Raw genomic sequence first — 26,831 nt, forward strand, 5'->3', positions numbered from 1 at the left:
AGGCTCGCCAATCTCTCTTTCCAAGCCCCCTTTCCAAACCCCGACCTGCCTCTCCGGCTCGCCCCCCGCTCCCTCTCCCCAGTCCCAGCCCTCTCCCCTCCCTTCCTCTTCCCCTCCCCCAGCCCCTGGCCCCCCTCGTTCCTCCCCACCCCGTCGCCCCCTTACTCTGTCTCCGCCCACTCTGCGCCAGCCCCTCGGTCAGGGCTGCGCCCCACGTGTGGACGGCGGCGCTCCAGCCCCCACTGACAGCCGCCGCCCGCCGGCCCGCCCAGCGCCCCGCCGGGCCTCAAAACCCCCTCGCCGCGCCCTCGCCCGCCGCATCTTCCCCGGCGTCCAGTCTCCCGCCCTCCCTCTCACCGGCGGCTCGCCCCGGCCCCGCGCACCTCCGCCCGGCTCTTTAGCCGCCGCCGGCGCGTCGCTGTCCCGGGGGACTCCGGGAGAGCCCCGAAAGGACCCTCCACTTGTTTGGGGGGGCGACTTTTGTTTGCTTTCCGGCTTCTTTCTGGTGACTTTTGCAGCTTTCCAAGGTCTGTGCCCGGAGCGCACGGGAATCCGCAGAGTCGCTGCGTTCAGGCCTTTTTTTTTTTTTTTTTTTTTCCTTTTGAGGTCCGCTTTCTTTGTAACTTTACGCCGCGGCTGCTCGAGTTACTTTTGTAATTTCCCGCCCCCACCCGCTGGCGGTCCTGGAGTCGCTCGGGGCAGCGGCCCGGGGGATGCAACGTGGACCGCGCGGGGCTGCCGGCCGCTCTGCCGCCGCGCCTCGCCGCCCGCTGCGCTAGAACCCGCACCCCGCTGGCAGCCGGGGGGCCGGCGCTGGGTCCCGGGCTCCCGCTAGAGCAGGGAGCCCGAACACACGCGAGTCTCCGGGGCCGACGAAGGGCTTGTTAGACCTGACTTTTTTCGGGCCGCGCAGATTTTGTCTTTGAGCGCTCCCTCTCAGCGGACCAAGGTCCGCGCGCCCGTAGCGCGCGCGATGGGGAGACGGCGGCGGCTGTGTCCCCAGCCCTACTTCGTGTGGCTGGGCTGCGTGGCGCTTTGGGCGCAGTGCACGGCCGGCCAGCCCCAGCCCCCGCCGCCCAAGGCGCCCCGGCCCCAGCCGCCACCGCAACAGGTCCGGCCCGCAGCGGCGGGCTCTGAAGGCGGGTTCGCGGTGCCCGAGTACCGGGAGGAGGGCGTCGCGGCGGCTAGCCGCGTCCGCAGGCGAGGACAGCAGGACGTGCTCCGAGGGTAGGTGGACAGGCGACGCGGGGGCGGGAGGGGGGACCTCGGCTTGGCAGCTTTCCATCCCAGAACCTAGTTTCCATCCCTCCCAGAACCTAGTTCTGTGGCTAGAGCCGGGGCCCCCTTCCACCAGTAGACCCCGAAGAGTCCACGAAGCGCCTCCTCCTCTTCCTCCTGCCGGCAAAAAAAAAAAAAGAAAGAAAGAAAGAAAGAAAAACCCTCCCTCGGGGGTTTGTCGGCGGGTGAGTTGGAGGCCTCTGGGTGAGGATCGCTGAGCGCCTGCGGAGCCAGCTGTGCGGGAACCAGTCCCGAATGTCTGGCGGAAGGCGCGCCTCAGTGCGCCCCGCGCCGCGCGGGGGCCGGTGGAGCCTGCCTGCGCCCCACCGTCGGGGGCGCAGCTCCGAGCCTTTTGTTTGAGGACTTGTGCGGGGCTTTCAGCTCCGTCTAATCTTCAGGCCCAGCGCTCCACCTTCTGACACGCCATCCTTGACACGTCGGGGCCAAAGTAACAGTCGATCAAGGAGGGATGGATTTGGGGACGGGGACAAGGATTTTTCAAACGGAGTGTTCCCTTTGTTCTCTACATCCGGAGGCTAGAATGGTAGCAAATTATATGTTTCCCTGTTTCTTTTCGCTCTTTTTAAAGAGCAGCAACTGAGGGTAGATGAAAGGCAGTGTTTAGACGTTTCTGATCCTTCCCCATTTCAGTGTCTAGTCCATTCACTTCCACGTCTGAGCCCCAAGCCACAGCAGTTTGACGTGTAGTTTGGGTCCTCCGTAAAGCTTAGGGAAACCTCTAATGTATTACCACATCCCTGTCTCAGTGTGTGTGATTTCACTTGTGTCTCGCAGGCCCAACGTATGCGGATCCAGGTTCCACTCCTACTGCTGCCCCGGATGGAAGACGCTCCCAGGAGGAAACCAGTGCATTGTCCGTGAGTGCTAGGCTGGGATCGCAGCTTGGGGCGGCCCGCTCGGCCCCATCCCAGGGCGGACCTTTTGCATTCAGTGGTTTGGACACTGCGTTTATAATCCGGTAGCCACTAGTAATGATTAGGGGTGACCCCATTTGAATGGTGGGGAAGAAGCAGCCGATTTGCATCAGTTTAGACTTCACTTCTAGACTGTTGAAGGGCAATAATGATAAAGGTTTCAGAGATAACTTGAAAGTTTTATCTTTCTATGTCTATTAATACAAACTCGAAGGGAGAGCGCAGCAATTCCCCAGATAACCTCAAACCACTTCTTCCTGAAAGTTCTCAGATAAGACCACAAGGTGATTATGTAAATGATCTGCCTTTTGACTCCGCAGGAGGTGTAGACCTTCTGAAGATCAGGCTTTCTTAGGTTTTATCTCTGGTTTCATCTTAGCAGCCACATAACATAGATAAGAAAGGAGCCCTCTCAGAGATTTGGCGTTGACCCAGGTTAACAGAAGTTTTAAAAGAGAGAACTCTTCCACATGGCTTGACTTTTAAGACATTTACATTTAGGATTTCCAGACCCCAGATCTCATAAAGTACAGTAGATTTCCAAAGTGTGAGCCTTAGAACTTCAGAAGTTTTGCATGTCTGACCTTTGATGTTTTGATTATTTTATTCCATTTCCAAAGTGTGTAACCAGTTCTCCACGTTTTAATTGGATAAGTCATTAGTTACCAGCTTCACTGTGGTGGACTGTGGGATGTCTTATTTCACATGCCTGTGAAATTGTGAGTTAAAGTGTGACTGGCCTTTTCTTGTGTATTTATATAGCACAACCACATTTGTCTTGTTGGGAGGAGAGCCAGGTATGGTAGACAGCACGTTTATTTAGAGCCAATCTTGACTTTAGATTGACCTCGATGTTTTCCAGGGAGAAGATAATGATGCCATATGAACAGAGAAAAAGGGCAAGCCACACTACCCAAGGGATAATAAGGATGTAGTGGCCTCTCTGACTCTATAGTTATTGGTTTTGTGGGTTCAGATAGACCCTTAATGTTATTTCTGTGCAGTTTTTTAAAAGGCATGACATCTTAAGTGTTGTGAATATTAGCTTCTTATTTTTTCTACCCTAAAAGTCTCACAATACCTGGTAATGAAGCAAAAATAGGAAGCAACAACTGTGTTCTTTAGGATGATTCATAAACATATTAAATAAACCCTCTGATTATAAGCCTTTCCTTTTATTAAAAGGAATGGGAGGTTATTGGATTCCTTTCCCTCCAGCACAGAAGTCATATATGGGAGGCATTTGTGGAGGGTACATTTACTTTTTCAGATCAGTAGGGCGTTACCGTGCCTGCTTTAAACTTACGTGGCTCCTAGAATCCTGAAACAGCTAACGTCACTCACCACACACCTGCCATACTAGCCGGGAGTGACTTAGGCACTGCGGAAAGTCTGACTCACTGAATGTAATGAATGTGGCTGCCATTATTGAGTTGGAGAGCAGCCGAGGAGAAAGGATTGGTTTATGGTACGTGTTGAAAATCTGTAAAGTCAGATTTTATTGGATCAGTGTGGAATGGGAATTCCAGAGAACAGAGCCTTCTAGAATATTTGCAGTAGGGAAAAAAATGTATATATGTGTGTGTGTGTGTGTGTGTGTGTGTGTATACATATATATATAATCCTCTGAGTGTCAGCCTTAAACACTTTTGGTCTTTGAGTAACATTGTGCCCTCTAACTGTTTAGAAGATCAGCTTTGGAAATCTCAAAGTAACAGTGAATATTGTAGCCTTCATTTCTACAACTTATGGTATTTGGATGCTTATGAAATACATTGGAATGTACAAGTACCATAACTCTATAAAAACATAACTTTGAAATGATCTTTTTATCTCCAAGAAATATTTATTGTACTTGTGTCAAGAGATATCTACAAAAATATCTATTAGCACATTTAAATTGTAATTCAAATACCCAAGACTAAAACAGTGTGCAAAAGAGAGGGAGAATGTAATGCACTTATATTCTCTTGGGTGTGTCTCATCTAAATTTTAGCATAATATTTTGCATTGAATTCATTAGCTCAATTATTTTGATATTGAAAACTAAAGTATATAGAGATAATAACTGAATTGAAAACATCATAAAGTCAAAATTAGGAATTTTCATTCCATGAAATTCTGCCATTTGCAGCAATGTGAATGGGCCTACAGAATATTATGCTTTGTGAAATGTCAGACATAAAAAGGCAAATACTATATGATATCACTTATATGTGGAATAGAAAAAATAATACAAATAAATGTATGTGCAAAATAAAAACCAAACTCACAGATACAGAAAACATGTTTGGCTTCCCTGGTAACTCAGCAGTAAAAAAATCTGCCTGCATTGCAGGAGCTGCAGGTTTGATCCCTGGATAGGGAAGATCCCCTGAAGTAGGAAATGGCAACCCACTCCAGTATTCTTGCCTGGAGAATCCCATGGACAGAAGAGCCTGGCGGGCTACAGTCCATGGGGTCGAAAAGAGTTGGGCCCTGAGCATGCAGGCACACATAACATAGTGGTTACAGAGGGGAGAAGAGGGGAAGGGGCAAATTAAGTGTATGGGATTAGCACATACAAACTGTTATATGGGAAGTAAGAAACAAGGGTATGTTATACAGCAAAGGGAATTTTAGTCATTATCTTGTAATAACATAATGGATAATGGAGTGTAATCTGCAAAAATACTGAACCACTGTACTATACTATATGCCTGAAACTAGTATAATATTGGTAATCAATTAGACTTCAGTAAAAAAAAGAATTTTCATCCCATGACTTTCTTACAATAACAAATTATTTATTATATCTATTGACTTTCCACCATATAGCAGAAGAAAAGCTCTGCTTAGAAAAAGAGAATAAGTAAAACACAAATAGAAAAGGAGGACCAAAGATTAATTTCCTCATATATTTGTACATCAACATTTTTTCTTTATAGAAAAATATCATAATGATCAACTCCTAGAATTTTAATCTGGTTGGCCTTGACCAGGCTTCATGAGAAGATATTAAAATAAAAATATATTTCTCAAACTACTGGAAACCTAATGCATTTTGAGTTGAGTCTGTGTTTTGTTGTTATTGTTCTTAATTATGGCCTGCGAAAATCACTGAAGTATTTCCAAACTTCCAAATATTTGTTTCCAAAACGATGAAATTGACTTAGTTTCCATTTGTTTTTTTCTTTAAATTCTTGTTAGGACATGAAGCAATGGAAAAGTTTGCTTATTAATTCTTCGTTGTTGTTGTTGTGAAATTGTGCTATGAAGAGCATGTTGATCAGTGGAAAAACAGTGGGAAGGGGTTGGCCCACAACCATACCGTTTGAGACCTGAAGAGACATCAGAACATTCCAATATAATCCCTTTGTTTTATTTTACCAATGAGAGCACTAAACACAGAGAAGCTGTGGGTTTTCTCCAAGCTTGCAGTGGGTCAATGGCAGAGCGGGAGCTCAACCTCAGACCTCTTGCATGGTACCATTCATTTACTCTCCGCTGTTGACTTGAGTCTTCTCCCAGCATCACTGAAATGCCAACACCCGGGTCCTCTCTACATCCCTCTCTGGTATTTCTGGGCCTCATTTTTTTTTCCCCCCAATTGTGGTAGGGACAGATACTTAGATGAGATATACTATAGTTTGATATGAGTGTGAAGAGAAAGAGCCTGAGCATTCTGCTTTTCATGGGTTCACAGATGTAGTGGGTATCTGCGGCCACGATAGGGATCTGTCTGAAGATGACCAGTCTCCAGTCCATCAGATCTTCTTTGGGTTTAGGACCTGGGAAGGGGCACTTGGTATATAACCTAAGCCTAAACTAAATGTCTTTGGAGCAAACTGTGAGAGATAGTGAAGGATAGGGAAGACTGGTGTGCTGTAGTCCATGGCATCGCAAAGACTTAGACACGACTTAGCGACTGAACAACAAAACTGAATGTCTTCTTGCTGCGAATGAGGGGGCTTTGAGATAAAACAGTATTTTAATAAACTTTTGTCATTGGAAAGTTACTGGTGATCAGTAAGTCCAGTACATTTTAAGAATAGTCAACTCCATGGCAGGAGCCTTGTTTGTGCCTAAAATCGTTTTTTACTTTTACTCTGTGATCTAGGACATCCTCATTGTACTAATGGAGATGCAGGCTGTATTATGTGGGTGTCAAAGGCAATTTGGAGAAGCAAAACAATTATTGAGTTAGTTTACTTCTATAAAACACACCCTTTACAATATGTACTGAGGGGGTCTCATATCTCTTTGAAAATTGTGAGACTCCTCGCTAGCAGAAGATAGGTACACACAGTTACATACATATGTACAGCTAGTTTCAGGACATTCCCATACTCTCCTCTTCCTGTCTTCATCCATCCATTCATGGAGCATTAATGGAGCATTAAAACACTTGCCTGATGCTTTGCAGAGAGAGAATTTAGTTGTGGGTATAGAGATAAATCAGCTCCTAAATGAAACTTACTCTGTATGGGAGAGACTTCCCATTTGAAGGCTACTGATTTTGAAGATCTTTGGTATGTGCTGTGTCAGTGAGCCTAACATTCTTTGCTCTGATGACCCTCATACCTTCGAGGTCACAGCTGCAGGAGGCTTTGACTCTCCCTTCATCAAAATGTCGCAGCAGCTTTTCTGAGCAGCAGGAATAGGCTAGGTTGTGGAGGTAGTACGGGAGAAGAACGGCTGGAGGAAGGAGAAAGAGAATTATTAAGGGGAACAAAGATTGATGATGGGGCAGGTCAGATACCAGCCGGGAAGGAATGTGTATGGAACCCCTGGGGCTTGGCCAAGTCGTTAGAGCGTGGAGTCTCCAGCTCAGCCAATTTCACTTTCTCTGTCTCCTGTGAAGGTCCTTTACAGACTGGGCTGTGTTTTCTGAGGGTACACAAGATGTCTGGGTTTCCTCAGCTCTCCTCGCTTCCTAGGATCAAGTCTGTCTTCTCTTGGTGAATTCTGAATATAAACCCTCTGCCTTGAATGGAAAAGATGGCCCATACTGATAAAGAGTTGAACAGTTAAGATTATGGAAATTAAAGTAGCTTCGCTTGTGTGCATTTTTATCATAAGGATACTTAAGAGACTCATTCACTTGTCTACAGTGGGTACTTTTGATGCATATCTACAATTAGGCATTATATATAGCACGTATTTTTATGTCTTAGTTTTTCAGCTTTATTGTTTTTAACTATAGCTTCCTTGGTTTGTAGTCAGTAGCTTATTACCTTTTTGTTCACACGTTTCCCTGTTGTGCTTTCCACAGCAATTTGTAGAAATAGTTGCGGAGATGGATTTTGTTCACGTCCTAACATGTGTACTTGTTCCAGCGGCCAAATATCACCAACCTGTGGATCAAAATCAAGTACGTTTTTCGTATGTGACCTTATTTACTGCGTTATCTGTAAGTTATCTTTTGAATAAATGGTAACTGTCCTTTTCAATGAGGCTGTGGACCCACGATTATTTTCTGCGCTAACTAGGTCAGTACTAATCTTTGGAGTAAAAACCTTTGGTGGCTTAGCTGTTGCCAACAACAACTAGGAGCTAATGGGGTGGTGGTGAAGAAAAACGATTTCGTACTGGTCCAGAAGATACGCGTCTACTGAGTGAAAGAGCCTGGATTTAGTGAGAAGTAATTCTTTGTAATAGCTGGAATTTACTGTGTTTTTACCGGTACTTATTACAGGTACTAAGTGTTTGACTATATCATTGTATTTAATTAAGCCTCACATGACTACAATGAGATACTATTATTACCCTATTGTCAGAGAAGGACATAAGGTTTAACTCACCCAAAGTAAGATAGATTTGAATCCAGGGATTCTGATGCCCAAGTCTGTAGACTCAAATCCTCAGCTTTATTTATTGCCTTTGCTTAACTCCTGTGTCTCGTATACTGTTTTGTGGGTTAACTAAAGGGGAAGGAGAAGAGCACTGAGATGATAACAAATACTTATTGGGTACTGATCAGATGTTTTACATATATTAACTTATTTTGCTTTACACATACTAACTCCCAACAGCTCTGTAAGATCACTGTAACAGTGGACTAAAATTGTGCTTTACATGACCTAAGGAGGAATTATTGGGTCTTTAAGGTCCAAGATCAATCTTTTAGGACAGTATTTAAGGTAATGTTTTATAGCCAAGTAGAAGCAGTTATTATTTATGTAATTGCTCAGTAATTAATACTTATCTACCTCAAACTAATATGAAGTTGTTATATTTTTAACATTTCTTTCTATAAATTTTTCCTAAGTAAAAGTAATAGATAATCTGTCTGATTGAGGAATATAAGATTCAAGATTCATACGACAAATGTCATTGTCTCATGATGAAACTTTGATTAGCGCTCTAGTTTCATTTTCTTTTAAAATATCATGTAATTGTTTAAATCTTCCAAAACCCATTATGTAGAATTTCTCAAGACTTTCTTGACCACCCTGAATACCGTTTTCCTCCACTACTGTCATATCCTTCCCTCTGACTGCCTAGAAGATACCATTCCCCATATCTTCGTTATTCTCTTCTCTTAGTTTTCTCAAATATACCCTCAGCAAAACACCCAATCCTGGAGAAACTTTTTATAATTCAGTTTTTTTATTCCTCTAGTGGGACAGCTGAAGAATCATTGGCTGACCTTCAGTTTGTGGTATATAATTTAATAGGAGAATCCCTGAGTCATTTGGCCTTGAGTTATACTGGCTGCTTTTCCATCAGGAACTTTTTTCTCCTCTCTAGTCCTCATGGTGATCCAACTTCACAAAGCATTTAGCACCGTTAATCACTATTTCTTGAAATGCTCTCTTTTCCCTTCGCTTATATGAAAGTAATGGCTCCCAACACTCCTTTTATTGATCATTTTTTCTTAGTGTCCTTTCTGTATCCCCTTTATTAGCCTTACATTCACAGTTAAGTATTCCCAAAGTTCTGTCCTCCCTAGGTGAACTCATTTACATATATGTCTTCAACTACTGCTAATATGGGCCTTCCTAGGTGATGCAGTGGTAATCCACCTGCCAGTGCAGGAGATGCAAGAGACTTGGGTTTGATCCTTGGGTGAGGAAGATACCTGGAGAAGGAAATGGCAACCTACTCCAGTATTCTTGCCTGGAGAATCCTCATGGACAGAGGAGCCTGGCAGGTCCTCTGTCCATGAGGTCACAAAGAGTCACACACGACTAAGTGACTGGGCAAGCACTAACCAATATGTTGCTAACTTACAATGATTATCTCTAGAGCAGATCCATCCACTGGGCTTCATATTCACGTGTCCCATTTCCTACTGGACATCTCCACTTGAATGAGTAGTAGGCATCCAAAACTGTGGCATGAGACTCTTGATCCGTGGCTGACAACGGTCTGTTTCTTCCACACTTGCCATGGTCCCAGAAAATAGCACTGAACTCAATACCTTGCTATCATGATGGGCTTGGTATCCACTGTCACGGAGCTTACATTCCTGTAGACAGACAGACAAAACACAAGTACACAAACACCACAGTGTCATTATAGATTGTGATTAGTTCTTGGAAGGAAACCTGGCTGTGAAGAAGAGGCTGGAACCAAGGAAGAACATAGACACGAGAGCTAGACAAAATCATGCTGATGCGTGCAACGTGACATTGAAGCTGAGTTCAGAAGGACTAGGATGAACCAAGTAGGGATCTTCACAGGGCAAGGAAGTAGCAAATCAAAACATCTTTCTTCCACTTGAGAAACTAAAAGATTCATGTGATGACAAAGAGACAGGTTGGGAGGAGAAGATCTCAGAGAAGCGGACAAATCCAGATAGATTATACATGGCTGCCTCGGTCATGGAGGGATTTGCGTTATATCCCAAATGCAACATTAAAAGGGTTTAAATAAGACAGGGAAGCAGTGCTATTTGTATTATTACAAGAAGACTGTAGTTGCTCTTCAGAGAAGGAATTTGAAAAGGGCAAGAGTAGAAGCTAGGGAACTCATCAGGAGGTGACTGCAACAATCTAGGTAAGAGATGAGGGTAGCTGAACCGCACAATATCAGTGGTGACAGAAAGGAGAAGGATTTGACATGTATTTTCCAGTGGGACCTACAGACCTTGTTAAAAGACTTGTATTGAGAGAAAGAGAAGCAGTTGCTTAAGCATTGGATGAATGGCAATGCCTGGCACTCAGCCACGGCATTCTGAATGGATACTTGAGCGCCTCCTGTAACCTAGAACTTACACTTCTAGTCACCTTAGATTTCCTTCCTTTAACATTAAAAGTGTAATAGATTTTAAATACATACTAAATAACATGTCACAGATACGCTTATCTGTGTACTTACAGATAAATAGATGTATGCTTGGGTCATAACATTTACTTCATTAATTGGGCATTTATTATAGTTTTATAACTCTCACAGATACTATAGTTTTGGTGATTGATAATTTTATGTTTTTTGTTCTTTGCAGTTCAGCAGTGCAGCGTTAGGTGCATGAATGGTGGGACCTGTGCAGATGACCATTGCCAGTGCCAGAAGGGATATATTGGAACTTACTGTGGACAACGTAAGCAACATTAGAATAAACTTGATTTATTTGAATAATTTGATTGAATGGATATTTCATACCAGTCATAATAGGTCTTGTAAAGCCTGTGATCCTTCAAAAAATATTTTTATGTAGAAAAGACATACCTTACAGCTGAATAGATAATTTTTTCCAGCTCTCAAAAAATTTTTATTTTAGAGTATTGATGTTGTTGAATATCACTAAGGCTTTATCAAATATGACATATATTACAATTAAATATTTACTTGATTTTCATTTATCTAGTTCCATAAAACATGAATGCCTTTCTGAAAATATGGTAATGTTTGCTGTGATCTCTCTCTCTCTTTAGGATATCCCAAATTTAACCCTGGAGAGCCATGCTTATTTAAATTATCTTTTGCTCAGATATATTTTATTACTAAAATCTATTGTAATACCACAGTAAAGGGCTATGAAATGATTTTTCAATAAGTAGGGGAGTTCAGAGACAGAGGTGTCAGGCCTTATAAACCAAGGGAAAAAATTTGGACAGTACTGTAAATATTATGTGAAGCTATTGGTACAGTTTAAGCAGTAGAGTGAGACAACCTGATTAACATTTAAAAAGAACCACTTTGGCTGCTGTGTTGAAACTGGATTGTAGAAAGAGCAAGAAAAAATATAGAAGGGCCAGCTAGGAGGCTAGACCAGTGATTCTGGTGGATGATGCTGTAGGAACTCAGGGTGTGATTTTTGCTTAGATTGAGCTATCATTGGAGGTGGAATATATGGAAGAAGGTGTGTACTGATGGAATGGGTGTGATGCATGAGACTAAAAGGACAAGCCGAGATCCATAGTGACGACTGGAAGTCTTGAGTTGAGCTCTGGGCTGAATAGTGATGCCATTTTCTGATATGCAAAAGACTGAGTGGGGATTAGGTGGGATGGGGGCCGGGTGGGGCTCAGAGCGTGGGGTGTCAAGAGTTTTTGTTTTGGATTTGATGAAGTCTGTTAGACTTCTAAGTGAAAAGATCTATGAGCTCAGCCCTTAGGAGAGAGGTCAGGGATAGGCATACGAGTTTGGGAGCATATAGATTGAATTTTGATATGGCTGACATTTTCATCGTGGGCCTGGACAAAGATCACTAGGAAGTTGGTGCAGGTAGAGAAGAGAAGTGGACTGAAGCCAGAACCCTGATTGTTGCCTAGCATTTTGAGGTGGAGACGAGGAAGGAGGAGCCAGCAAAGAGTGAGAAAGAGTAGATAGCGAGACAGGAGGAAAACTGGGAGAGCATGATAACCTGGAAGACATTGGAAAAAGGTAGCACCAGGAGTAGAGATTTATATTGTCTTGTGTGGAAACAACAACTTTTCTTTTTTTAACATTTTGACCCAGATGCTGAGAAAGATTTAGAGCAGTAGGAGAAGGGGGCGACAGGAATAGATGGTTGGATGGCATTACTAACTCAGTGGACGTGAATTTGAGCAAACTCCAGGAGATAATGAAGGATAGGGAAGCCTGGTGTGCTGCAGTTCATGGGGTCGCGAAGAGTTGAACATGACTGACAGACTGAGCAACAAATCTGGTGCAGCATCTTTTTTTATTCCGATATGTTTGTGTAGTAGTAAGTGATGCGAAGAGTTGACTCATTGGAAAAGACCCTGATGCTGGGAGGGATTGGGGGCAGGAGAACGGGACGACAGAGGATGAGATGGCTGGATGGCATCACCGGCTCGATGGGCACGAGTTTGAGTAAACTCCGGGAGTTGGTGGTGGACAGGGAGGCCTGGCCTGCTGCAGTTCATGGGGTTGCAAAGAGTCGGACACGACTGAGCGACTGAACTGAACTGAGCTGAAGTAATGATAATTTCAGATTTGACTTAGGTCAGACTGTTTGTACCTATGTTGAGTGGTCCAAGAGTCTGTCTGATAAAAACAGACACTTGTCATATTTCTGAGTAGAGTAGGTGCTCAGTAAATATTTACTGAATAAAAATATTCAGACTTCAGCAGTCATGATCAGGGTTCTGTTTCACAGTCTGACCATCTTGAAATAGGGCTTGCTTCTCCCTTTTCCCCAGATCACAGTAGGCAGTTCATACTTCTTCCCATAGTCTTTTTCTCCCCTGCGTTTTGCTTTGTCCCACACTAGGTGTAAGTACTTTTTCCTCTTCCTGTGTGGTCAGCATTCTTTCCATGGTGGAAATTTAGGCTTACACAAGTTTCTTTTCAACTCCAGTTGAGAGGTAACATTTGTTTCTGTCTTGTTTTGTTACCAAAAAATTACTTTTTAAAGTAACTTCCATCATAATTCATTCAAAAGAAGGGAATTGCTTCTTTTATCCCCTTTGGTCCACTTTTATCTGTCTTGTCTGCTTCCCTTCTCGGCTGCTGCTCTTCAGTGTAAACTTTGGCTGCTACAGAGCAAGTCATGTTTTCCACACAGACCCTTTTCAGTATAAAAAGGAAGGGGAGTTGAGATTGTAGAACACCTTCATCTGTAGCCACTGTGCATTTTGTTTTTTACACCATTTTATCTTCAAACTATTAGCTCTGCTTTACAGGCAGGGAAGCTGAGAATTGAAAGATGATGTGATTGAGATGTGCTGAACACAGCAGAGCTCCTTTATCTGTTCCCTGTGTTGTTCCACCTCCCCAAAAAGTGAGAAGAAGGCTGCAAGATTTTGACATATTGCAGGAGATTTTGAGAATCTTCAGTATATCAAATACTATAGCAAATGAAGGGATATGAAGACACCCTGCGGTCACTCTCCTGGAATCATGCTCTCTCATGAGAGAGCAGGAATAGAGTGCAATGGCATTCTTGTTCAGAGAAGCTCTTGATACTTTCTTCAATTACTGAAGATGCCAAGGACCTTTTGTTTAAATGGGTTATACCTGCTGATATTTGCTGTATTAAAAATTAAAATTGAGAAATTAAAAAACATAATTTCCTTTCAAGTAACAGAAAGCCATGTTACCTGTTAACATAATTTTTATGAATAATAACTATGTTTTCCACACCAATGTAAAAAATTCGTGAGAAGGGAGGCATTGTTAATCTGACCTGTGTAGGTGAGCCTAGTATTCATCTCTACTGAACCAGCCCTCTCAGGACATGCTCCAGGCTTATCCAGTCCTCTTCTTCCCCCTGGAGAAGCATTTGGAAGCTCTGTCTTAGAAAACCCTGAGAGACGTCCTCCCTCCGCCTCCCCAGGGATAGATCCTGAGGGTCAGTCATGGATGTGTTTTCCCATTCATGGTTTAAGGGCTAGCATATGTTTAAGGAGGGACCATGTCTGGGACAGTGCCTTTCATTTACATCTCTTACACCTTCACAGTATTTAAAGAAAATTCCTTTCCTTTTGATTAATTACATTAGGTGAGTGTTACTCATTTGCAGTATATCTTTAGAAATCAAAATATTCAAATACTTACACAGCTGTTTCTGTGAAATTATATCCCGTGGAGAGTTTTCTCCCTCTGTCTGTTTTCTAGAGTCTGCAATCTTCTTTCATATTTTAATCACCTTTAACCTATGAAAGTAGATTGTAGGTTCATAGGACTGAAATAGAGGATTAAATATTGTATTCTGACTGTATGATCAGAGTCAGCCAATTCTTGTGATTCTGATTTATAGAAAAAAAAACTTTACTGAATGATTGCATAGCAATGTGATTTATGTGAATTGTGGAGGTTTTAGTCTCAATATACAATGAAATATATTTATTTAAATGCATGATGTGACATGTTTTAGAGGTAAGATCCATTATTGGCTACATATCTACACTCCTACATTATACTTGGACTTTTACTGTGTAATGAGCTTCTTGCTGTGTTTGTGTGCAGCTGTCTGTGAAAATGGATGTCAGAATGGTGGACGTTGTATCGGACCTAACCGCTGTGCTTGTGTTTATGGATTCACTGGTCCACAGTGTGAAAGAGGTAAGAAGAGAAAAAAGAACGCCCTTTTGAAGAAGTCTATCTTATTGTAAATATGTGTAATATTTTTATTACCCAATGAAAATTCTTATAATGAAACAATATTTTCTTCTTTGATTATGTCTGTAACTTGCATGGTCAGATTTTGTGATGTAGCTAATAGCAGCTGAAGTATCTCAGTTTTTTCCACCAGAGCAACCTCAGCTTAGAAGGCCAGCTCTTGGCACTATGGCTGTGGGGTGATTTTGAGTGAGTGACTGGATGGCAAATTCTAATAATTTGGAGTTAATTCAAATTAGGAGTCACTGTTGGGAGCATTGCCTCTGTTAAAAAAAGATGTAAAGATGTAATATGTTCTTGGTTGCAAGACCTGCAGAAACCTGAAATAAATGAACCTAACCAACAAGGAAATATATTACATTGCATAACAAAATGTCCAGAGTCAGTGGGCTTCAGGTAGGACATGATCAAGACTCATTCAGTTGTTCTACTTCTCTTTGGCCCTGCCTGCCTTTTTGTGTCGGTTTTGCCCTACCCACCAGTTCTGTATGGTTGTAAAATGACTGTCAGCTGTAACTAATGCAACGTGCTTTCTTGTTCACATCTAGAGAGAGAAAACCTCTCCTCTAACTACGGGCCAGTAATAGCCTTCAGAGTTATTTCCTATGCTGATCGGCTTAATCTTGAGTTTTTGAACCAATCACTGATAAGAGGAGTGGTATTAATATGTTCCGTGTAAACTTATCAGGACATATGTTAGGAGCAGGAGATGATGAAAGAGTCCCAGAGTCACCTGAAAGGAGGAGTTTGGTCTCAACCCAGTGGAAGTTGTGGTGGGCAAGAGAAAAGGGCTAGAGAATGGGTGCTGGCTGGGTTTCCATCTTTGTCCACCTTATTTGTGTGAACTGTTGGTCAAGCCCATTTGAAACCGGTTTATCGTAATTTAAGTAGCAGCCAAGTTTGTGACCTGTAGAGTACTGAAAATCCCCAATGTTGATGCAATACATGAACTATTAGTAATGCTCATATATTGCAAAAGGGCATACCAAAGATCAATTTTATAAAATGTGATAAACAACTATTTACCACTGAACCATAAAAGTAAAATAAGCTTAAACTAAAATCAGTATTACATAATCATTCATAATTACATACATGCTCAATTTACTTTTCCAGGGCTTGTCATAGCATCTAAAGTTGTATAGTGCTTTCTCTGTTGTGAAACTTTAAGTATATGAAGTTATGTCATTGAAATGTTAGAGATAAATAGTGGTGATGGTTTATGTATGTACAGAGGCTTTGAATTGCAAAGAAACCTTATGTTTTTCAAATTATATCCATTACGCTGACAAAACTTAATCCTGGCATTCAGGTTAAAGCTCACGAAGAAGCTGAGAAATTAGAATTATATGGTAAAGTTTGAAAAGTAAGATGTATGCAGCCTTTTAACATACACTTGTATGTATATGTACATTAAGATATTTATATTATTTCTGGGGTAATTGAGATTTCTTGGGACCGAAGTACATTCCACAGATGACAGAGTTTATAGTTATACTTAGGAGAAATTTAAATGTCTTCACCAGATGCTTTTATTTGGGGAAGAAAAATTAATTATGAAATGTTAGCATAAAGTGATAAGTTGTTGAGAATGGAATAAAACAAATTTCTGAGATGATGTTTATTTAAACACCATAGAATGGAAAAATAGTAAAATTTAAAATTTCAAACATAGTTATAATTGGTGGAGATGATGTTCATATTTCTGGAGATCATGTAAACTTTTCAGTACTTTCATCCTAAAGCAGATTTCAAATTCAATTCTTAATTGGCAGAGGAATTGGGTAGTTTTTTTGACAAAGAGGCTTCCAGGCATTACATCATTATTCTGTCTGCAACAGTTATTCATTCATTGGGTTTGTTAGTCCTTACTAAATTTATGGAAACTTAATAAAGACATTAAAATATATTTTACATGTACAGTAGCGTGTTTTCAGAAGCACTACAAAACTAAGTAACGAATTGGCCTGAAGTGTTTCTTTTTTAACGTGGGTTTGCTTAAAAATCTTTTTAAGTATTCACCTTCAGATGAAGATTCTAAAACTCCATTTCTTCCAAAGAAGGAATTAGCAATTTCCAATCTTAGATTGCAACTGTGAACTTTAATGTCCTTAAAATATATTTTTTTAATTGAATTTCTAATCTGCAATAGCTAATCCCACTGAGAATGGAGTTCATAATTTTTCTCAAGAAACATTGTCTGAATTTGCTACAAAAAGAAGAACTTACTTATGTTGAGGTTAGTAAATAGCCCTGTGTGCCCAGTTCACATTTAAGATTCATATTGTCTTTTTCAATTTGCGTGCGTGCAAAGTTGCTTCAGTCGTGTCCGACTCTTTGTGACCCTATGGACTGCAGCCTGCCAGGCTCCTCTGTCCATGAGATTCTCCAGGCAAGAATACTAGAGTGGGTTGCCATGCCCTTCTTCAGGGGATCTTCCCGGCCCAGGGATCAAACCAGCGTCTCTAATGTCCCCTGCGTTGGTAGGTGCTTCTTTACCACTAGCGCCACCTGGGAAGCCCTATTTTTCAATTACTAAATTTAAAAACATACGTTCTTTGTTGTCCTAAAAAAAAGAGACTTTTGTAAAATTAGACATACTTTTCTTCTTAGTGTAGAACACATAATTTCCCTTTAAATTGGTCTCTTGGGATCCAGTAGTATGATAAACCTGGCAGTTTTTCCAGTTATCTGGGCTTCTGGCAGACTGGTTTCCTGCCTGGAGATAGAGACTGGGTGGTAGTTAATGACTGGCATGATTGTAGTATTTAACCTGAATCTTGGTGCTGTGTAAGCTGAACTTTGGAGTTTTCTCCTCACTCTTGCTGATACGTACAACGACCTTTTATACTTAGCCTTAAAGAAAGAGTTCCTGTGGTCTCATGCTGATTACAGAATGCAGACGGCTTAGCAGTGTCAAAGGCACATGAAGATACTTAATTCTTTTTGCTTCTCTCTTCAAACAGATGGCATTTGAAAAAGATAAATATTGTACTTAATGTACACCTGAGAATACATAGAAATGAAATCATTATTATATATCAAGACTCGGCGTTTTTTTTCTCTTAACACTTAAAGTGTATTTTATTATTTGTCGGTAGAAACTTGGAGGGGGCAGGCAGGCAAGAAACAAATATACCTGAAGGATTTCTAGACTAAAAACAGTGATTACTTGATAATAAATGTGGCCTGCTCAAGGTCCCTGTTTCAGCTTCTTTACCTTGAATGATTGTTGAAATCATGTTTTGTAATTGAATTTTCCTTGAAGCTTATATAAGGACCATCTGTTAGAAATATATCAGAGACCCTTTTAAATTATGGGTCTCTGATATATTATAAATTACTGCTACAAATTGTTTTTTTAGCATGTAAACATGAACTCCTTTTGAAAAATGTGTAAGTTTGGTAACATTTCAAATATCCTTATGCTTAGTGACATTTCCTTTAAAATGTACGTCTTTCAATAAATGATGCCTTAAAGAGAAGGATTGGAAATTGACTTTTTAACCTTTTGACATTTTAAAGAAAAATTCCTTTTGTTAGTCTGCATTGGAAGAAAAAGTGAGATCAAGTTGCAATTGTTTACAAAATCTAAATTTTCATGTCCTTATGTAAAATGGATGGATTTTACCTTCAGGGTTACTTTCATAAAATCATGCAGTTAATGCATGAATTCAGTGTCTAAAAACATGTCCAGGAGGGGTCAACTCAGCTTCTTCTCTAATACTTCCGGTCGAGGGTGCTCACTCCCTCCCTCCATCATGAAACAGTATTTAATTGTCAGGGTCCTGATTGTTCATTATTACGCGCCTGTTTAAGTGGACATTTGACAGACATACAGTGCATCTCTTACTGTCTCATTCAGGAGGAATGTCATGATGGTGACTTCCCTAAAGGCATCAATTAAAACTTACTGCCCAGTATTGTGTGTTGACACCTTGAGGTCTAATTATAACCTCTTGAATAATTCTGTACATTTTTGGTCATCCACCCATATTTCAGTTGGTAAAGTAATTGTGACTGTTACTAAACCCACTCAGACCTTATCCAGATTCTCTAAAAACAGCAGTGGAAATGGACAAATTAGGGTTTTCCAAAATTCTGGGGATTCTGTAGACCAGACTCAAATTTGTTCAGAAATAATTTATCAATGCTTATTCCATGATCTTGGAATTTACATATAGTGAAAGAGGCAGAATTCTCTTTGGAATTAAATATGCAGTGGACTTGATGCTTTAAAGAAATGTATAGGCGGTATTTTTAGAACAAATTCCTCCCATGGTCTCATTCTTATCTAAGGGTGACGTGTGTTCATTGTAAGATAATTTAGAAAATAAGACAAGGAGAAATAAGAACTGCAGTATTTATAATTTCTCTCAGAATTAGTTACTTTTAAGATTCGGGTTATACTTTGAGTCCTTTGTTCTATTTCACATATATTGCTTACAAAGAGTGGGATCTTTCCATTCTCACTGGAATCGACTGTAAGAATATTCTATGATCTATAACATGAAACATACTAATATCTTGCTTCTCCTTTCAGGTTATGAACTGCATTACATTAGATATGAATTGTAATAGTTGAACTGTATGTTGTAATAATGAGGGCTAGGTTTCTTCATCCTAAACAACCACATGATATTTGTAAAGTTATTTTCTCAATCTCAGATGAGGATATTTTGCCCACTTCAAATTTCTGGTAGCATTGGGGATATTAGAATGGAAGGATGACCTCAAACAATTTGATTTCAGACCTTAAACTCAGTTATGGTGATATAGCTGCCTACTGTAGTTATGTTTCCTATTAGATAATGTTTAGCATTTAGGGTCATTTTCAGGTTTTCTTTTCAGTTTGTTAGTTCGTTTGTTTGTATGTTAGCAAAGCTGTGATAAAAATCTGTGTAGGTAAGTATTTACCTTTGATTTTAGTCTTAGAATATATCCTAGAAATGTAATTGCTGGGTCATTGAATATGTGAAAGCTTAAACCTTTTCATATGTTCTGTTCATTTCCTTCTGAAAAGACTTTTTATGATTTATTCCTTATGTTTAAAAAGTCTTCCCCATTTCCAAATCTTACAGATATCTATAGTTTTTTCCTAGTGCTTTTGGAATTTTTCCCTTTTTTAACTACAAGTTAGAATGTACATGAGGGGGACTAAATTTATTTATAAATATTTGTCACATATTGAGTATTTATAAAGTATTAGGCAAAGTACTTGAAGCTGAAGTTACAAATACCAATAATACAGACTCCCTGTTAATGAGGAGCAAATTATCTATTTAAAGAATAAGCCTAATCATTTATTTAAATATTAAAGTAAAATGTGACATAATAAATACTATAATAGGAGTAGGAACAAATTTATGTGAGAGAGCTCAGAAATGGTTTCTGATTAAAGGAGAATTACAGAAGTCTTCTTGCAGTTAATCTGAATGAAAAAAAACCCAACCCATTATAATGGGAAAAAGCAGTATCAACGCTTATGTTGATATTATACCATAGCGCATGGTGGAATCGCATGCTGAATAACGTTATTTAAACTCCATAATGAATACCAGTTATCACAGTTACTGAACTGATGTTGTTTTATAGAAATAAGAGGTCTCCCTTTTTCTAAGGCTCAGAGGATTTAGTGAGAATGAAATTGCCAGGAACAGAGGGAGAACATTACCAACTGCAGATGTCAAACTCACATGCTCCTGCACTCACACACAAACACACACACACACAGAGTTATGCACTCCTGAACATTTTATAACCTTGCACTCACTAAGCTAAACGTAGCCTTAAATGGGCATCAGAGAAATACCAGAAGATCTGTGGGAACTTGACTTTTTGGCAGTAGCTCAGATGACATCCTTATCTTGAATGCCGCTAAGAACACACGGGAAGGAAAATGAGGAAGGACAAAAGGAGCAGGCAGTGGGAAGGGGAAGGAAAAGAAAAGAAGAATGAAGAAGGAGAGCACAGGGAGATGAAAGCTGAAACTCAGAGTGGAGATGCTAGGCGGTATAAAGATCGGCTCTAAGTTTGGGAGAAGATCAGCTCATTGACTGATGTGATCTGGGAGAGGCCAGGTCTTCCACTTCTCACTGTCCAGTTTAAGCCTGCACTCTTTCGATCTATGCAGCTAGATTGACTGTGCTGGCAGCCTGTTAGACCTTGTTGCTTTATTTATAAAATTCCTTTGAGTTAAATCAGTGAGTATTTTCATTTATTCCATCTCTGAGTGCCCTTATATATTTATCGCTTTATCTATCTAGAGGCAGAGGAACCTGCAATACAAAATAAAAATATTCAAATATTTTATATTTGTGTAACTTCATAAATATTTTCCTATTTCACCACCAAGACCAGAGACATTAGAGTTCTAATATGAAAACTAGGTGAAGCTGCCACACACACACACACACACACACACATGAGTGAAATATAATGAAAGGTTAAATACATAGGAGTTAGCCAAAAGCAATAAATAAAATGTGCATGTGTGGGGAGAGGGGTTTATGTTATATCATCGTATATTTTTTAAAAATTCCAAATACTAAAAGTTCTTAAACAACACCTGTTTCCAAGGGTTTCAAATAAAGGATTGTGAACCTGCAGTTACCTCATAGAGTTGTTGGGAAGGTTAAAAGCAATACTGTGTTAAGCTCCTAATACCTAACAGGCAGTGTGTGACACATGGTAGATATCTATTGAGTGACATTTCCTGTGTTTTAGGAACACAGTGTATAGCCAAAATAGAACCTTAATAGTAAGACCTGTGTGACCTTGGAAATGTAATTGCCCTCTCTGATCTGTGTTTCTGCATATGTAATAGGCATCTCCTCTTTCAACCTTGAATTATTTTTAAGACTTAATAATATAATACCTGGTATCCAATAAATGATAATTACTGATGCTAATCTCTTTTAAATGAATTCCCTAGTTCTCAAAAAGGTAACAATTCAGTATTAAACATGGGATTGCAAATATGGAATAAAGGAATTTAAGTCATACAAATAAAGTTTAATGCTGTTTTTATTGAAAGAGTAAGGACTCAGAATAAACAGCATATTTTAAGAGTGGCTCACATTCCCGGGATGAGAATTAAGTGAAAGATAAAGTGCCTAGCCAGTGTCTGGCATAGAGTAAGGGCTTAATAAATAACAAGCTAAAATTATGAGAAATAAAGCCAAGATATGATATGCTCTCCTAGACAAAATAGTCTTTATGGATGAGGGAGATTGTTCCAGCATTACTAGGAGTGTCTCAGATCAGAGTACATCAGTTGTGAATAGCGTTAAGTTTCACTGTTTGAATTTTTGAGTGGATTTTTTCTAATAATACATATCAAATGAAAAATATCATGTATTGTCATCACTGCCTTGCATGCTGTGCTGTGCTTAGTCGATCAGTCATGTCCTGACTCTCTGCAACCCCATAGACTGTAGCCCGCCAGGCTCCTCTGTCCATGGGGATTCTCCAGGCAAGAATACTGGAGTGGGTTGCCATGCCCTCCTCCAGGTCTTGCATGCTAGGCAGTTGAATTTGTAGACCCTGCTCTTCTTGTTTTGAAGTATTTCTACTGTAAATATCAGCATTACTATTAGTAGTTACTGTCATATTGGTCTCTTTAGTCTTCGTTTCGGCCTTCCCTATGCACAAGGTCTTGTTCCAAGCATTTCACAGTGTTAACTAATACTTAGTAGAGTTTATTTCACTCAAGGTACTTGTAATCAGTGGGCTTGTCCGTTGCTAAATCTTTCTTTGACCACCACCTGCCTCCCTGCCTTGCCTTACTTTTCTTGGAATAATTAGGCTTGCTCTTTTTTTGACCAGACCTGTTGCATGTCCCATTCCTTTAGACTAGCTCTCTTCATCTTTGGGTTGTGCCTGCTTGCTTTCTTAGCTGTGAGCTTTTTTGAGAGCAAAGCTTTTTATCTTAAGTTGGCTTTGTATTCCGTCTGCTCCACATAGCGCAGTATATAAAAGGCAGACTGTATGTGTGACTGCATAAACACAGCGGTTCCAAGTAGAAGAAATAGGATGAAAAAAAGTACAGACATAGTAGAGGTCTTTGAATGTTCATGGATGCTTTTTTTTCAGTATGGCTCTAAGACCATGGTGAAAGGGATGAGGAGAAGATGAGGCTGGAAAAATAGGCTTGAACCTTAATGTATGAAGTCTGGAATGCCAAAGTCAAGAGGCTGCCCTCTATTCAGGGGAGAGGGATTGTAAAGGACTTCTAAATTTAAAAGAAGTGCTCTGTAAAGGTCAACCTGAAGTGGCAACCTAAAAGAAATGGAAGTTTGAGAAGCTGAAGGCAGAGACATCATTCAGTAGAACTCATTGCTTGCATGTCAGTTAGATAATAGCTATGAATCTATTACATTTGCATAGTCTTTTCAGTCAGATTATGATTTATATCTGCATAAGTTAAATTAGTATTAGTTTTAAATGAAAAATTATGTAATATTGGGGATTGTGATAAGTTCTTTAGAGGAATTAATACTTATACCAACACAAAGATATTTTTAAACATCATATTACAAGAGAAAACTGAGGCACAAGGAGGTAAAACAACTTGCTGAAATTCACTCAGAAAATCAATTGAAGAAAGTTGGATTTGAACACAATGGTATATCAACACAACTCACACTTAATCACAACTTCATTTCAAGAGAAACACAAAATTACAGAAGTAATGTGATTCTACTCTTTAGAAATATATTGTATCAGTTCATGAGAATGTTAGGTACACGATTCCAATTGAATGAAAGAGATGGCTTGTTATTTTATATTCTTTTGGCCTAGGGAAATCTTTTTGACATGTACATTTTTGATTGTACCTCTGAATGTTTATACCCAGAATTTCTTCATGTGTGTGACCTGCTAAAATGTTCATTAAAAACTCATAATACTTCAAACAAATTTGAGACTTCTGTTTCCAGCCAAGATGGACTGACAGGATTCAGATTCACTCTCTTGCCTGAGAAGAATTGAAAAATAGAGTAAAATATATGAAACAACGGGTTTCAAGATACTGGATCTCAAGTAACAACAGAAAGTGATCCTTGAAAGACGGACTCTGCTAGATTTCCCCAGCTTGCTGCTCAAGAATTTTTTCCAGGCTGTGCTGTGGGCAGAAGGAACCCAGGCATAACCTGACAGATTCTTTAAGTGTATTCAAAGTGTCTTCTCAGTTCACAGCAGAATTGAATCAGAAAGCAATAACAGAAAGATCTCTGAAAAATACCCAAACATTCAGAAGCTGTGTAAACCCATTTCTAGTATCCATGGATTGAAGAAGAAATCAAAGGGAAAATTAGGAAGCATTTTGAATTAAATAAAACTGAAAACAATATAAAATTTTATGAGATGCCATTGGAGAAATATTTAGAGGGAATTGTACAGTTATAAAGGTCTACATTAGAAGAAGGAGAGGTCTTAAATCAGTGGTGTCAACTTTTTCATTAAAAAATTAGAAAAAGAATAACAAATTAAACCAAAGGTAAGCAGAGGAAAAGAAATAATAAAGGCAGAGTAGAAGCAAATGAAGTAGGAAAAAGAAAAAAGTGAGAAAGTCATTGAAACCAAAGGCTGGTTCATTGAAAAATCAATAATGTTGAGAGGCCACTATCTACACTAACAAGGAAGAAGCAAAGACACAAATTATAACTATCAAGAATTGGAGTGGTAACATCAATACAGATTTTGCTAATAAGTGAACAATGAGGCAATACCATGAACAACTTCAGGTTAATAAAAATGAAGTGGACAATTTCTTGAAAAGTGTAAATCAACAAAGTTCACTTGAGAAAAAATAACACAGATATCCCTCTACCAATTAAAGAAATTGAATATGTAGTTAAAAACCTTATAAAGAAACATCCTGACTCAGCTTCATTGGTCAATTCTACTGAACATTTAAGAAGGAAATAATGTCAATCCTAAAGGCAGATTTTTCTAGAAAAGGAACAGGAGTTAAAACTTACCAATTCATTCTAGGAAGCCAAATTACCTTGAGACCAAAGCTGGAAAATGGCATTTCAAGAAAAAGAAAATGGCATACAAATATTTTTCTTGAGGCAAAATGTCCCAATTTTAGCAAAGCACACCAACAGTATATTGAAAGAGTGTATGTTATCCCAGCATATTTGTGCTCAGTTGCCCAGTCATGTCCGACTCTTTGCAACTCCATGCCCTGTAGCCCGCCAGGCTCCTCTGTCCATGAAATTCTCCAGGCAAGAATCCTGGAGTGGTTGCCACTTCTTACTCCAGGGAATCTTCCAGACCCAGGGATCAAACGTGCATCTCCTGTGTGTCCTGCATTGCAGTTGGATTCTTTACCTGCCAAGCCATCAGGGAAGCCCACATATTAATCCCAGAATAAAAAAATCAGTGTAACTCACCATATCAGCCAATTTTAAAGATCACATGATTATCCAGATAGATGTAGGAAAAACATTTGACAGAATCCATTCCTGAAACTGTCAACAAACTGGAGAATAAAAGAGATCTTCCTCAGTGTGATAAAGGGGCATTTCCTAAAAGGCCCTAAAAATATTATGCTAATGATGTATAATTATTTTCCATTTCCTTGATTATTCTTTCTTCCTATAATGGAGCATTCTTGTTTTCTTAATCTGCTCTGTGCCTTAAAAAAAAAATGATAATATATTAGGTAGTTCCTGTCCAGTTTTTTTTTTTTTTTTTCTCTTATGTTTGCTTAAAATGGGCAGCTCTGTCCAGAGCTTCTATTTGCACTAATTTGGTAAAAGTGAATTTTCGTTTTCTCCCTTGCTTCCCTGGTGGCTCAGAGGATAAAGTGTCTGCCTGCAATGCGTGAGACCCAGGTTTGTTCCCTGGGTTGGGAAGATCCCCTGGAGAAGGAAATGGCAACCCACTCCAGTATTCTTGCCCGGAGAGTCCCATGGACGGAGGAGCCTGGTGGGTTACAGTCCATAGGGTCGCAAAGAGTCGGACACGACTGAGTGACTTCACTCCAAATTGCCTGAGTTGTCTTCCTGTATTTGCTCCTGTTTGAGAGCCAGGGATTTAAGTACTTGGTGTTCTGAGCCCAGAAGAGGAGTGGAAGATCTCAGCTGGGGATTGGGCAGCTTGGAGGAAAGGATCTGTGCTCTGTACTTTCTCTGGATATTCTTCGCATGGTGTGTGCCTGGATCACTCTGTATGGTCTGAGGATTATTCTCTTTTCAAAGAGGATATCCTTGAAAGTTGGGTGATTCTACCCATTTCAGCTACAGTCCCTTGTGCACCTTTGATTTCAGAGAGTCATGCTTGGTACTGATTTCTCTGCTATGCCCTGATTATTCTCCAGCGGTAGTTTATCTTCCCCATTGTCATCATAAGGGGCTTCAGTTCAGCCTCCTGCTCCCTGAGAATCTTTTTTCCTAATTGTCCCGGGGTCTCCTCTTCTCCTGTTGAGTACTGGGGATAATTACCCTGTGTGGCAAGGAGCATCCTGTCTTCACTGTCTGGTTTCCTCCCATCTGGTAGAGATCACAGTGGCTATTCCTCTGTTTTTCTGCTTTCTGGTGAGATATTATGTTGGTAAGTAGGGACTTTCATTCTTTTCAAATTTTCCCCAATTTCCCCATAAGCTGAACTCACATTAGCTCCCCAGGGAGAATTAGTGAGACTTCCCAGGATACTGATGAATCGTTCTTATTTTGTGTATTATTTGGGGAGCAGTCTTCTATTCAATATTTCATCCCTTGCTGCCATTTTCAAATACTAGGGCAGGAGTTTGTAACTGTCTCCTATTTAAGGTGCTAAGAGTGAATTTTTTTGTTGTTGTTAGCATTTACCTTTTTTGTTGCTGTTCATGTTTATTGTGGGAAAAGGAGTTTCTGTGATATGGTTTCAATCTCCTGTGTTTTCCAGGAAGTTGATACCACATTTTGACCTAAAATCAATCTAAAGTCACACAGAAAGCCAGGTATAGGCGTTCCTCATGGAAGATGTTATGATTTGTGATACTGCAGTTGACATTTACAAGTAAGATTGTGGTGGCTTATTAAGTGCACTTTATGGTACCAAGAAACACTGGTTCTATGGGTGCCTCATCTTCTGTGGATTAAAAACTATGTTTCCCATGACCATACTTAATGT

General features: G+C 40.1%; 1 protein-coding gene across 1 annotated transcript in view; it reads left to right on the forward strand.

Annotated features, from left to right (window-relative positions):
• Positions 1 to 770: 770 nt before the first annotated feature.
• FBN2 (fibrillin 2) overlaps positions 771 to 26,831 on the forward strand; it is a 220,154-nt gene continuing 194,093 nt past the window's right edge. Inside the window, exons 1-5 of the mRNA XM_070465076.1 lie at positions 771 to 1,227; positions 2,074 to 2,156; positions 7,468 to 7,566; positions 10,645 to 10,740; positions 14,556 to 14,651. Coding sequence (XP_070321177.1) covers positions 974 to 1,227; positions 2,074 to 2,156; positions 7,468 to 7,566; positions 10,645 to 10,740; positions 14,556 to 14,651 — 628 coding nt within the window. The 5' untranslated portion in view covers positions 771 to 973. The remainder of the gene's footprint in view (positions 1,228 to 2,073; positions 2,157 to 7,467; positions 7,567 to 10,644; positions 10,741 to 14,555; positions 14,652 to 26,831) is intronic.

This window comes from Odocoileus virginianus, chromosome 3 (assembly GCF_023699985.2).
Source record: "Odocoileus virginianus isolate 20LAN1187 ecotype Illinois chromosome 3, Ovbor_1.2, whole genome shotgun sequence".
NCBI lineage: Eukaryota > Metazoa > Chordata > Mammalia > Artiodactyla > Cervidae > Odocoileus > Odocoileus virginianus.